This window comes from Thamnophis elegans, chromosome Z, assembly GCF_009769535.1.
Source record: "Thamnophis elegans isolate rThaEle1 chromosome Z, rThaEle1.pri, whole genome shotgun sequence".
Lineage (NCBI taxonomy): Eukaryota > Metazoa > Chordata > Lepidosauria > Squamata > Colubridae > Thamnophis > Thamnophis elegans.
Window position 1 is genome coordinate 82,545,710 of NC_045558.1, and position 15,291 is coordinate 82,561,000.

Below are 15,291 nucleotides of genomic sequence, written 5' to 3' on the forward strand. Positions count from 1 at the left end.
TCAGGTTTTTCTTTTTTTTTTTTAAGAAATAATGCAATTTTCTCAGAACCAGGGCTGCCTACTATTGTAGGGATCTATAGAGAAGATAGACCAGTTGTGCAAATTGAAAAATAATAATTAAGGACCAGTTATAGGTAAATAACCTATTCCTCATCATGTTCTCTCTGCATCACTCATACTAGCAAGTTTATCATGTGAAAGTTGCGAAGCTGCCTAGATTAAGCCAGGAGGAGCAATAAATCAGTTCTGCAAGAAATATCAACAGGGCAGAACATTCATTTTTGTGTTACTTAAATATATCAAAGATCAAATAATAAACAGGTTGCAACACAGATGCAGATGTAGAAATTTTTTTTTTTGGAATGTTCATGGAAATCACTTCACTAGCAACGATTATTATAAATCAGCAGTCCCCAACCTTTCCGGCTTGGTGGGGTGAGAGGGGATAGTTCCATGAGAATGGCAAGTGTGCGCGCGTGCACAGCTCCATTTGTGTAAGTGGAGCTTTGCATGAAAATGTCCACCACTCATGTGAGTGGGGTTGCACGCAGATGGGTGCCCATCTACCACTTGCCCAGCCCAGTTCCAAACCTGGTAGTGGGCCAGGGCCCAGGGGTTGGGGACCCCTGTTATAAAGAATCAGTGGTATAGATTAATACTGCACCATCATACACTGAGCAAAATACTGCAATAAATCTAGTAAGTTCTTCAGATCTATATAACAAACAGTGATAAGTAAAGTAACTTGATGATGCATTCAAAGACTGAGAATGTTGCAGTAAATTGGCTATAAATGAGAAGTGACAAATACCAGCAGGATGTTTATGCAACAGTTTTTTGGGGAAAGGTAGTATTTGGTTTTTTAAAACAGTTTTATTTTAAGAAAGGAGGATTTACTGAAAAGGCACAAAGTTTCCACATATGGCATACACATCTTAGAGAGAATTAGCTAGATTGCATCAAGTATAGACACAAAAGCTGGAAATTAGACTTCTTGCTAGACTCTCTTATAAAAGAGCTGTACGTGAACTCTTAATACTTGTGCAAGTTCTCTTAAAACAACAATCTCCAACCTTTCCAGCTCCATGGGCAGGTGACCCTGGGTAGCAGTAGTGACAACAGTGGGGAGGGGATGGTTTTGCATGCACAAATGGGGCTATGTGTGCTCACTTGCTGCTTGCATGGCCCGGTTCCCAACAGACTGCAGACAGGTACAGATTGGGGGTTGGGGACTCCTCTCTTAAAATCTATCAGGTTGAAGGTATGAAGCCAAAGATCACATATTATCAGTGGTGCAGCTACCCCTCATTCACATTCTGCACGTAGAAACTTTAAAGTAGCTCAAGTTAACAGTAATCTAGGACATTATAAAGAAACAAATGATATGTTTGATGCTTATGTAAGTATTTTATAATTAAGGAAATGGTAGAAATTATAAAGAAGTGGGTTGATTTTTTTTTCTTGTGCAAAGACAGTTTTTAGGAATGCTGAATTGTGGTCAGTTTTGCTGAAGAATTGGATGAAGTGCCTGAATGAGAACAGATCTTAGCCCCAATTGAAAGCCTTTGAGCCATTAGATAGAGCCAGTTTGATCTAGTGGTTCAGGTACCAGGCTGATTGAAATTCAAGTCCTGCCTTAGCCATGAAAGCCAACTGGGTGAACCTGGGCCAGTCACACTCTCTCAGTCCACCTCAAAGAGTTGTTGTGTTGGGGAAACTAGGAGGAAGGTGTGTTTGATATGTTCCTCATCTTGAGTTATTTGTGAAAATAATAAAGGCAGGATCTAAATAACTGAATAGAGTACAGAACATATTCATGTGAACTGTTTTAACTGCAAATGAGAACATCAGTTGGCAAAGAAACATTTAAATCTTAAGACAATGTAGTACAGGTAGCCCTCTTTCAGCAACTACAACTGGGACTGAATGGCAAATAAGTTGTTAAGTGAAATGGTTGCTAAGTGGAACTGTTACTTGTGATCTTACTTCAGCTTTCCTTTGCCTTCCAGTTTATAAAGGCAAGGATTTATCACAAAGTTACTTTTTCATTATTATCACACTGTGAACTGTGAGCCGTATACGTAAGACAATTGCTAAATGAGACTACGTGTACTGCTTTCTCAGAACCATTTTGGCTTAAAAATAACACTGTAACCTCTGAATATTATAAAGCAGAAGCCCTAATTGCATGGAACAGAGCTGGATGGAGAGCTTCAAAGGGTCTTCTTTTCTTTTAATTCCTGGAATAAGCACTTGGCCTTATTTTCAGGGAGGTCTTATTATTTTTGAGGTGCAGGAGGCGGCGAGCATGGTCACCTCATGACTGCTGCTGTATTGCAATATTTTCAGGGAGGGTTTATTTTAGGGGGAGAGCTTATTTTAGCACATGCGCTCAAAAGCCCAAGCGGGCTTATTATTTGGGAAAGTCTTATTTTTGGGAAAACAGGGTAATTTAATTATAACTTGACCATTAATTTTCCAAGACTTGTGATTGTGATTGGAACAATGAAGGAAGCAATTTCTTTAATTTTATTATAACCAATGACAAGTTTTTTTAGGTTTAGGTTTTAGGTTTTATTAAACATTTATAGGCCGCCCTTTTCCCTGAGGGGACTCAGGGCGGCTTACAATAATAGGGGAGGGGAGTGCAGGACAGAACACAAAAAGAAAATGTGAGTAAAAATAATTAGCGGTAAAAACACAACATTCATTCAACATTCGGGAGGGGCGAGAGTAAAGTCTTATCCCCAGGCCTGACGGGATAGCCAGATCTTGAGGGCTGTGCGGAAGGCCTGGACGGTGGTGAGGGTGCGGATCTCCACGGGGAGATTGTTCCATAGCGTCGGAGCTGCAACTGAGAAGGCTCTCCTCCGCGTAGTCGCCAGTCGGCACTGACTGGCGGATGGAATTCGGAGGAGGCCTACTCTATGCGATCTGATGGGACGGAGGGAGGTAATTGGCAGAAGGCGGTCTCTCAAATAGCCAGATCCACTACCATGGAGCGCTTTGTGAATGGTAAGTAGGACCTTGAAGTGCACCCGGAGATTAACAGGTAGCCAGCGCAGCTCATGGAGGATCGGTGTTATGTGGGCGAACCGTGGTGCGCCCACAATCACTCGCATGGCTGCGTTCTGGACTAGCTGAAGTCGCCGGATGCTCTTCAAGGGCAGCCCCATGTAGAGCACATTGCAGTATTCCAGTCTAGAGATCACAAGGGCTCGAGTGACTGTTGTGAGGGCCTCCCGGTTCAGGTAGGGCCGCAACTGGCGCACCAGGCGAACCTGGGCAAATGCCCCCCTGGTCACAGCTGACAAGTGATGGTCGAAACTCAGCTGTGGGTCCAGGAGGACTCCCAAGTTGCGGACCCTGTCTGAGGGGTATAAATTTTGACCCCCCAGCCTGAGTGATGGAACGTCGGCCAAATTGTTGAGAGGAAAACACAACAGCCACTCGGTCTTGTCCGGGTTGAGTACCAGTTTGTTAGCTCTCATCCAGTCTTTAACAGCCTCAAGACCCCGGAAGTTGCTTCTTTCTGTTGTTATAGGTCAGAATATGAAAACGCTCAGGCCCGATTGTGATAAGGAAATGATTGCTGCATCAGAAGAATATAAAAGAAGGGAAACAGTTCTTTGGCTCAACATGGGTAAGGATGTTGGGGGGGCGGGGAGTAAGATTCAGCCCTGTGAGGTGGGCTGAGCTGAGAGACAGTGACTGGCCCAAGGACACCCATTTCATTTGTTATGGCAGTATTAGAACTCATGGTCTCCCAGTTTCAAGCCCAACATCTTAATCACTAGGCCAAACTCTTATAACCCATGTATTAATGAGAAGGTTTTCCATTTCATACTGTGGATCAGGAAAATTTACATGTCTGTACATAAATATGAGGAATTACAAAGGAACAAATAGGATTATTGAGTACACTTATATAAATACTACAGTCCTGCAGCATAAGCTTCCTTTAAATCTTTTCTAGCCTCTCAGCACTTTGTTCAGGGGTAAAATATTCTACTCTTGATTTCTCCCTAATTTTATCTGGAGTTTCTGCTGTAATTGATTGGATATCTAAACTGGAACATAAAGTGATTCTTAAGTTGCCAGGGGAGGGTTTGTGGGAGTTGCTGAATATGATATTAGAACACTATCTAGATAACTGAATTTTAATAATATCTTTCATCCAGTTGGTGTAGTGATTAGATACTGAAGAGTTGGAACAGATTATCATTTAAACTGGTTCCTCAATATGCTGTTCCTTTCTTTTTAATAGTTTAAAGTTTAATAAAGAAGACAACTGGGTCATTGACAAGAGATTCATTCTAGAAGAAATGGTTTTTTAATTCAGGATTAAATTCATGAAAGCAAAACATATGTAATGTTTAAGAACTTTTTAAAAAATTAATTTTAATTTAAAAATGGATTTAAATATCATTTTTTCATGGTATCTTTCTTTCAAAATTCAAATTTTAATAAAACACTTTCATGATATAAAACATTTCTAATAGTTTATATAACACTGATATCTAATATATGAACTACTACAATTCCTGTATTTCTGTTAACAGAAATTAAGATAAAAAATATTTTTCATAAAAGTTAACTCGTCTAGTAAAATAATTTCTATAGATTTTTTTAAATGTTTACCTTTGATTTTTGGGGCAGGGATTAGAGTTGCAAGGATCCTTAGAAATACAGGACCCAAATTCAAACTGATTATCATGTAGCCCAACACAACGTGCTATACATGCACTTGGATAAGTACGTCCATTCTGCCCACATACTGGGACAAACTGATCAGCGCAGTTACATGGCAAGCCTGAAAAATGTAAACCTCGGTTAGGATGTTGTCTATATATACATCAGCTATAGAAATCATTCATTATTTTTCTCTGAAGGAGGATGAAGTGTTTGCCCTTTAATTATCGGAGAGAAGGATTATCATACACTGGGTAAAAATATCATAACAGAAGTAGACACAGTTGAATGAATATACAAGTAGTCTTCACGATACAACTGTAATGGAGCCTATCCATTATAGTTGCATGCATGACATTCATTAAGCAAAGCAACCTTTAAGATGTTCCATTTTTTAAGAAGGCTCCATGTGTTTGTGCAGTTTACGGCGCCTCTTTTTTTAAAAAAAACCCTCTATAGTATCATGAGAATAGAACCTGTTGCTAAATAGCAGGAGTTTGACATGAGTCTGTAAAAAGACTGATCCTGTATTTGATCAGCTGCTTTTCTCAGAAGTTGAAAAAACAGAAAGGTAAGATGGCGATTTCCTGGAGCAGGCTTAAGTCCTGCAATTCCGTGGGTGTGTTGCCTTCTTATTCGCTGGAGACTTACAAATTCCATTTGCTCTGACCTCCCCTTCCTTGTTGGAGTTTAGAAATTTCATCTACCCTGATCTCCCCTTCCTCCTGGGTGGGAAGGAAGCGGGGCGCTTGCAAGATTTATACCCATTATAGCCACCTGATCTTCACTGTGTGGATGAGTGGTTACAGGGACTCAGTGGGGTGGGACAGGTGAGTGGATTAGCATTGCTGTAGCATTGGTGGTAAGAATGAATGGTTGTGGAGGTACTGCAGTCATTATTTGAAGTTAAGTCACAAGTAACTTTTATAACATCAAATAGTCGCTAAGCAGCCTGTTGTAAGTCGAGGACTATTCTATGAATATAAAGGAGTGTGTGCAAATAATGAAAGCACATGGCTGAAACACAAAATTTCAAGTAGGATGGGATAAGCCCTGCCTCTACTTACTTTTCAAATAAAGGGAGTATATAGCTACAATACAATTTATCTATGGATGGAGTATTCTGGAAATGAAAATATTCAATTGATAAAGTCTAGAAATGCCAATCATACTCATCTGGGAGCAAGAGCTATTAGATTCTGTTAAATCTAGTAGCTGTTGTTCCAGAGTAAGAACAAATAGATTTATTATATTTGTAGCCTAAGTCTACAAAAGTCTACACTGAACCACTTAATTTTTGCTAACAGAAGGAAAAAACAAGTCATTCTGAATTTCATTTATCTCTTATGTTGTATTTAATCTGCAATATAACCCAAACCATTTGCTTCACTATTGGCAATCTGAATAAATACAAAGGCAAACAGAGTACAAAAAGTTGTCACATGAAATATCTAGGCAAAGTATCATCAGAGAAAACCAAAATTCAGCATTACATTGCTTCTGTTAAGTTTCAAAGTTTCTTAAAATTTAAAAACCCTACCTGTAAATAGATGGCGTTCATCATCTGAACTTAATTCATTTAGACACTGACGAGTGGAGCATATCAAATTCCCAGAAAAACATGAACAAACATTGCAGTCTATATTAAAAGATGTTCCATGGCCTTTAAATAAAAGAAATATATTACTAAATACTGGAATTAAAATGTAACTACTTAAATCTTTATATCCTTTTCTCTAGGAGTTCACAGTAGTGTAAATAGCATTCGCTTCTCCATTTTTCATGGTAACTCTACCATGCTCACAGGGTGTGACCAGCCTAACCCAAAGAATTTAAATGATTCAGGATGGAATTATAATTGGGTTTCCAGATTAGCAGCTAAATTTTTAAAAAAAATTCTCATGCTTTGTTTAGATCAGTGTTTTTCAACCACTGTGCCACGGCACACTAGTGTGCCGTGACATAGTGTAAGGTGTGCCGTGGGAAAAACACCTTATATATAGTCAATATAGGCACAGAGTTAATTTTTTTAAACATTTTCTAATGGTGGTGTGCCTCGTGATTTTTTTCATGAAAAAAGTGTGCCTTTGCACAAAAAAGGTTGAAAAACACTGGTTTAGATTGAACTGATTATCATTTTGATTGAAATTTCTACATATTTGCTAAGGTTTATTTTATTGATACTCTTATTTTAGATTAACTTTATTATCTTCCACTTGCTTAATGAAATCCATCAGTCTACACATCATTTACATACTGTAGAAATATAGGCAGTCATTGACTTACGTCCACAATTGAGCCTAGAATTTATGTTGCTTAAGTGAGAAATTTGTTAAGTGAGTTTTATTCCATTTTACGACTTTTCTTGCCACATTTGTTAAGTGAATCACTGCAGTTGTTAAATTAATAGCACAGTTGTTAAGTGAATCTGGCTTCCCCAATGACTTTGCTTGTAAAGTTGGCAAAAGATGGTCACATGATTCCAGAACACTGCAACTGGCATAAATATGAACCAGTTGTCCAGCATCCGATTGTAAATTAAGTGACCATGGGGATGCTGCAACAATAATGTGTGAAATATGGTCAAAAGTCATTTTTTTCAGTGCCATTTTAACTTCAAATGGTCTCTAAAAGAACTATTGTAAGTCGAGGACTAGCTGTGTTATACAATTCTGCAAAAAATAAACAAATTGGTACAAAATAAGCTAAGCAAAATTGAATGATACATATAACAAATATTGGTTTATATGGAAAATTTGTGAAAAATAGACGGGAGATCATTGCTAGGAGGACTTCAATTTGAATTAGTTTTGTAATCTGCAGAACTTTAAAACCTTGTTATAAAAACACCCCCATGTACTAGTACTTACTTTTTCTTTGCCCTCCAACAATGCATGACTTTTGGAGATCAATACAATGCATTTCCATGCAGTTTTCTAACAAACCATTCTGCCCACATGTGCAAATTTTATAGCAACCAACATCTCCAACAGAAGATGGTACTTGGATGAGTGTACCTTGACGAACAATAAAATCAGAGGCCTCACCCAATTTGCAGCCTATGTTAATATGCAGAAAAGACAAATGTTAGTGAATTATGAATTCTAGAAGGAATAAGTGTTATAACCTCTTAAAGATTAAGAAATAGTTTAAACTTTCATTGATTATAGTTTACTCAGAGACATGGGGTATTACACTTAAATAGAGGCTATCTATAGTGAGGTCAGCTGATCGTAAAAATGAAATTGGAGCTGAAAAACAGATACAAGGCAGAGATAATAAAATTACTGATAAATATGGGGCAGCATCAAATAACATTGGAGGAAATACTGTGTGTGTCTCTGTGTGTGTGACACAGGAGGGGAGGGGAAAGGAGAGAAGAGAGAAGTAAACAGGTCAGTTCTTCCTTATATAATGATGAAAGCTGAAAGTTCTGATACTACTTACTGCAGGAAGTGAAAGGAACAAGCCCATTGTACGATTTCCCCATTATAGGAAAAGACCGCATACTCTATTTGGCATTTACTATCTAGATTATACCATTTATTTATTGTAGCAACAATTCAACCTTAGAACATAGAATCAGTATTCTTGGACATCTTCTAGTCCAACCCTCTGCTCAAGCATATATATCATTTCAGACAAATGGCTGTCCAGTCTCTTCTTAATAGCCTCCAGCGATGGAGCATCCACAACTTCTGAAGGCAAATTGTTCCATTGGTTGTTATCACTGTTAGAAAATTTCCGCTTTGTTCTAGGTAGCATCTCCCTTTAATGATCTTCTACCCATTACTTCCTGTCCTAACCTCAGGTACTTTGGAGCATAGGTCAACCCTCTCTTCTCTGTGACAGCCCTTCAAGTACTGGAAGTCTACTATCACATCATCTCTAGTCCTTCTCTTCATTAGATTAGACATATCTAGTTCTCTCAATTATTTATTGTATGGTTTAGCTTCTAGACACTTATCATTTTTATTGTTCTTCTCTGTACTTTTTTAAGGTCTCAACATTTTTTGAATCATGATGACCAGAACTGGATACCGTATTCCAAATATAGTTTCACCAGTGCAATATAAAGTGATACTATCATTTCATATGATCTTGATGCAGCCTAGCAATGCATTAGCTTTTTTGGCAATTGCAGCACACTGTTTGCTCATTCTTAAGTAGTGGTCTATTAGGACACCTAGATTCCTCTCATAATTGCTACTGTTGAGCCAGGTATCACCTATTCTATAACTTTCCATTTGGTTTTTCTTGCCTATGTATAGGATCTTACTTTTCTCATCACCGAATTGCATTTTGTTGGATAAGGCCAAGTCTGTCAAGGTGCTCTGTCTTGAGCCTATCCTTTAAAGTGTTAGCAATTTTCCCCAACTTGCTGTTTTTTGCAAATTTGATGAGTTTGCCTTGCATTTTCTCATCTAGATTATTTATGAAGATGTTGAAGAGTACTAGGCCTAAAACAAAACCTTGAGCTACCCCAACGCAAGCTTTACCCCATGTTGATGTAATCCATTGAGGACTTCTCACTGTATGATTGGTCAATCGGTTGCAAATCCATCTCTGGTGGTAGTATCTATTCCACATTGCTTTATCTTACTAAAAAGAAGAGTGTGAACTTCTTTGTCAAATGCCTTATTGAAGTCTAAGTAAATTATGTCAACAGCATTTTCCTTATCAACTAATTTAATCACTTTGTCAAAGAAGGCAATATGGTCAGCCTGGCATGATTTGTTTTTAACCAAACCCATGCTGGCTTTTAGTAATCACCTTGTTCATTTCTAGGTGCTTAAAAATCCTCTGTTTGATTATATTTTCCAGGGTCTTCCCAGGTATTGTTGCGAGGTTGATTGGCCTGTGGTTTCCTGGATTAATTTGTTTTCCTTTTTTGAAGATTGGAAGCACATCAGCTCTATTCCAGTCCTTTTGTCAGCCCTGGAAGCCATCTTTTCCACTGGAGCTTCAGGCTGCCACATTTAATGCCTGGGAAAAGGGAGGGGTGATTACATGGAGTGGTGGAGGATTAGCCATAACAACATTCCTTTCTCTGGGAGTCAAAGGCATTCGACCTGCACCTGGAAGGGACTAACTGGGGGTTGCTCCAGTTGGGACGGTGAATTGATTGGACCATGTGAGGGACTTGTGGTGCAGGGGATGGATCTTTGACTTTCTTTTGGATAGGGAAAACCTAGAACTTTCAGATTCAGGTTTTCCCAGATGTGCCAATATGACATCTCTAATAAAATGGAACCTTGAACCTTGGAGTCTTCTTTTGTTGGGGGCATTACTTGAAACTCTGACACCTTTAGTATTTGCTGGGTGCTCCAGAAATTTTGGAAAAAAAAATATTCAATGGTTCCAAGATCACGTCTGCCAATTCCTTCAAAATCCTGGGATGTAATCCATCTGGTTCTGGCAATTTGAACTCACCTAGACTGAACAGAAATTCGCTAACAATCTTCTTTACTATTTTGACTTGCATCACTATTCTGTATCCTACATGTCACTTTTTTCTGGACTGTTTTTTTTCTTTTGATGAAGACAGATTAAAAGAAAGAAATAAGCAATTCTGCTTTTTCCTTGGTGCCTGCAACCTCCTTGCCATCTTCTCCATTACATCTATTAGTAGATAGATGGTTTCTTTGACTATGTATTTTTTTTGTAACATATTTAAACTTTTAAAAACATGTTTTTAGCATTTGTTACAAGTTTTAGTTCACTATAACCCTTAGCACTCCTGCCTTTGTCCTTGCTGATTTGGATATTTTGCTGGCATTGTTTTACTTATATATCCCTCTTTCCATTTTTTATATTTGTCCTTTTTTTCTCTCAGTTCGTCAGGGATTTTTTATGCAATCGTGCTGACTTCAGCTGTACTCTCCTGTTTTCTTTCTCTGTGATACTATGTTAGATTAGGCTGTTATAATCTCATTTTTCTCAAGTATCTTGAGTTGTCCTGAAGTGCTTTTTCAAAAGACAACTGAACTTTGTTTTCTCTTGAAGACATTTCATTTTTTATCCAAGAAGCTTCTTCAATTCTTGAGTTGTTTCCCCTTTAGGATTTCCATTTATAGATTCTTTCCTAAACTTTTAGTTTGTTAAAGTCATGTTTTTTAAAGTCTAAGGTCATAGTTTGACTTTGTTCGATTATTGTCTGAATTATGTAAGACATGGTTATTCTCTCCCAAAGTTCCCACAACTTCCATGTAGCACCTTCCTCTATCTTTTGGATGACAAAAGTTGTCAGCTAGATTGGTCAGGAAGTTGTGTGATATCCCACTTTAAGCACAGCTTGTCCCCCAGTTGATGCCAGGTTAATTAAAGTCCCCCATTACTACTGTGGTGTGTTTCTTGCACATCCTAGCTAACTGATTAGCAAAACGTTCATCTATTTCCTCTGCATGTTTGGGTGGCCTGCAATGTCATTTTCCCTCCTTTTATGAAATCAAGGTTTTCATCCTTGGTTTTCTGCATTTCAGTTTTCTGCAATTCTCTAGGGGTGTACTGATTTCCAACGTATAATGCAATACCATCTCCTCTTTTCTTAAGTCAGTTTCTTTTGAACAATTTATATCCTTTCAGTAATACATTGCAATCATTAATTTTATCCCACCACGTTTCAATAATAGCAACAATATTGTACTTTCCCTCATATACTAGAGCTCCAAGTTCACCGTTTGTTCCTCATACATTGAGCATTAGTATGTAGACATCCAAGTCCTTTATGGATGACCATGCATATGCTTCTTTCATCTATTATTTTATATCTGACTTCTCAGCACTCCCTATTTCCTTGTTTGATTGGTTATCTTGGGGTTTATGCTTAGCATTAGGTTCTAAAGTTCCTAAAGATTGGTCACCCTTCCCTTCCAATTTTAGCGTAAAGTGAAATTATATTTTGAAATAGCAATCCCCTTGAAGGAAGAATATTTTTAAGGACAAGAAAGGCAAGTGCTAAATTATTAAGAAACCTATAGCATTTGTTTAGTCTTTAAAAAGGCTTACCCTGAATACAAAAATAGGGAAGACAAGGTTCAAGAGGCTGACATCCCTTTCTGTTTACTTCACACAATTGATTTGCAGCACAGGGATTTGGGTTACAGGGATGTGTAACATCTTCTACAATGTTGTCCAATGTACTTGGATCTGGAAAAAAACAAAAAGTAGGGAACGTTAATACTGTGTAGAATCAGACTTGTGTATTAATTTCTAAGCTAATGTGTCATTTTTATTCAGTAAGTAAAAATGTACACATTATTAAAAGAAAAAATAATAATTCAACACTTTTTTAAAGAACCAACATTTCAGCCTAAATGTCAGGTTCTGAAGTGCTTATCAAAGGGGGTTATATTTATTATTAATCATATTTTTATGACTGCTCATCCCATTCAGCATATATTAAAAACAAATCATGAGGAAGAAATATTTAAAATATTCCATATTTTTTTAAAAAGCAATATTATTAAAATATAATAAAATAAAATCTTCAGTATAACATGCAATATAGCCATCTCATTGATGCAGCATTTCCACGAGATCCTCAAGCCTGTTGATACAGTCATGTTTTGAGCAATATTCAGAAGGTTACCAAGGATGGGGATAGCCTCATCTCAAGGGAATGATGTTTCACATAGCAGAAAAGACCTGTGTCCTATGCCCTGCCGGATGCAACTCCTTAATGGACAGGGCCTGCAGCATATCTTTTCTGACAGAGCTGACGTGATGGTCAAATGTAATTAGGAAGAGAAGGTCCCACAAAATCTATACCGTGTACGGGCTCTGGGAAGTCGGGGGGGAAGGGAGGTGGGGTCTTAGGGGGGGAGGGGGGATATATAGTATGTGTCAGATTTCAAAGTAACGCGATTGCACTTGTATACTGTTGCTCTTTAATTCCAGTGTAAAAATAGGACAAGCTGAATATATTAATAGATAGTAGAAATACACCGAAGGGAGTAGTAGAGGGATAGAAGAAAGAGGGGTAGAAAGGGTGGGAGAGAGGATTGGAGGGAGGGTGAGAAGGGAGGGAGGGAGTGCATCGGGAGAGAGGAGTGGTAGAGGGGGAGGGGAAGTAGGGTAGAGGGGAATGATGGAGGGAAGATGGAAAGTTGGAGGGGGGGCGAAAGAAAGGGTGTATGGAGGTTCGAAGAGGTACATTGGGTTTCTATTTTTGGGGGTATTATTGACAAGAGGAATGGCTGTGTCTATTGTTTAATGTTATATGGCCCCGGTTGTGCACAGTATATATGTGACTGTACGAAAATGAAAATGGAAAATAAAAACACATTTACATTAAAAAAAAAAGGAAGAGAAGGTCCCACAAATAAACTAGTCCCATACCATGAAATGTTTTAAAGATCAATACTATTATTCTTGGACTTGGAAACAAGCTAGTAAGCAATGCACTTCTCAGAGCAGAGATTAAACTTATGCTATTCCATGAGCACACATAACTGCCTGTGCCACTGTATTTTGTACCAATTAAACCTTCGAATACACTTTAAGGACAAACCATGTGTACAGCAAGTAGAAATAGTCTATCTGTGTGGTGTATTTTAATACATGGTTTGATAACTTCTAAGTACTAATTGGACAGCTTTGTGTTTATGTTGAATAATTATCCATGAGCATCTTATTTCCTGAACATTTCCCAATTATGATGGTGGCATCAACTTTTAATATATTTGGCATCATCAGGAAAATGATATTCAGGTCTCTATTAAAAGCAGAACTGTAAAGCACTGATATATTTAAAAAGTCTGCTTTGTCCTTGGTGCCCATCATCTCCTTGCTATATTCTCCCATTAGGTTTTTTTCTTGAGTGTTTTCTTGTTTCTTACATGTTTAAACTTTTAAAAATTATTTTTAGCATTTGTTACAAGTCTTAGTTCACTTTAAACCTTAACATTCCTGCCTTTGTCACTGTTGATTTGAGCATTTTGCTGGAATTGTTTTCTACCCTTCTTTCCATTTTTTAATACTTGTCCTCTTTTTCTCTCAGTTTTGTTAGAGATTTTTTATGCTATCTTGCTGGTTTTGTCTGGTGTCTCCTGTTTTCTTTCCTTGTGGTATTATGTTAGATTGGCTTTTATAATCCATTTTTTCAGTTTTTCCCAATTATCCTTAGTAGTTTTCTCCTTTAGGATTTCCATCCATAGACTCTTCCTAAACTCTTAGCTTGTTAATGTTTTGCTTTTAATTTTATTTCAATTTTTCATAAACATTGTGAAAATTAATAGAATGAAACAAGAAGAAAAAAAGTTCAGAAGATACAAAGAAAAAAAAGAACAAGTAGAAAAGAAAGTATTAATTGTTAATAGCTCAGTTATCAAAACACTCTTTAAGGTAAGAAATACAATATGTTATAGCCAGCATAGCCATTTTAACTTTTTTGTGCTAGTTCTTTAGTTCCCACTAGTGTCCATTTGCAACTATCATCAAACCTCAAATCAGAGCTTTCAAATGAAGATTTAATTGAAATGAAATAAGAAATGGAAGGGATTGTAAGAAGGAGAAGGACTTTTTCAGTCAAAAAAATTCAGTGTGAAAACCTGGCTGATGGTCTGATGTTTTCTGAAGATTAATAGCAATAGCAATATCACAGACTAATATATCACTTCATAGTGCTTTTACAGCCCTCTCTAAGCAGTTTAGAGAGTCAGCATATTGCCCCCAACAATCTGGATCCTCATTTTACCCACTTTGGAAGGATGGAAGGCTGAGACAACCTTGAGCAGTGAGATATGAACTGCTGAACTGCAGCTAGCAATCAACAGCCTGCAGTACTGCATTCTAATCACTAACACACAAAAATGACACTAAAATTTTTCTCATTATCTGTCAATTTGCCTTCTAGTCCTATCACAGCTGAATGGAGTTTAGTTTAAATGTTACATGAAGTTCTGGTGATGTGATAACAAAGAAGACAAGTTGAACATTCAGGTTTCATTTATGGGTAGTAAGTGGTTTGTGTGTGTGTGTGTGTGTGTGTGTGTGTGTGTGCGTGTGTGCGTGTGTGTATTTAAGCCGAAAAAAACAGCCTGAGGATGGTGAGTGAGACCTCGCCGAAACGTTGTCAAGACAATCTCAATCTTACATGGGAAAAGACCCGAACACAACAAGACCAGCATGTGTGTGTTTGTGTATGTCAGGGGTGGGGTCCTCCCGGTTCGCCCCGGTTCATGTGAACCGGATCGTTGGTGAACCCGGAAGTAATTAACTTCCTGGAATGCCGGTACCAGTCCTGGCCCCTGTCGCTGCAAAACGCACTTTTGCCGGCACGTCGCGGCTCACTCGCTCGTTCCCCTGCCCATTCGCAGCTTACTCGCTCGCTCACTCCCCCACCCGTCCACACTAAGTCCAGCCTGCTGCTCACTGACTGGCTGGAGTCCAGCCAATTAGTGATTGGGCTTGAGGCGAAGCAAAGCTTTTTTCGCGCTTGACCTCCCTTTGAAAATTTCCTTCAGCCCTCGCCTTCCAGGAGCTTGCTGCTTCTCCCTCAGGTAAGCAACAAAGCCCCGGCGGCGGGACTCGGGAGGCTTCAAGTGGGTGGAGGCGGACCACCTTTCGTGAGGGAAGGCCTTCCCTCGCAAAAGCTGC

At 38.3% G+C, this 15,291-nt stretch overlaps 1 protein-coding gene across 1 annotated transcript in view; it reads right to left on the reverse strand.

Annotated features, from left to right (window-relative positions):
- The window catches only part of RECK (reversion inducing cysteine rich protein with kazal motifs), a 94,029-nt gene that overhangs the window by 16,091 nt on the left and 62,647 nt on the right, over positions 1-15,291 (reverse strand). Inside the window, 4 exon segments of the mRNA XM_032235893.1 lie at positions 4,642-4,813; positions 6,233-6,355; positions 7,563-7,751; positions 11,701-11,841. Of these exon segments, the coding sequence (XP_032091784.1) occupies positions 4,642-4,813; positions 6,233-6,355; positions 7,563-7,751; positions 11,701-11,841 (625 nt within the window).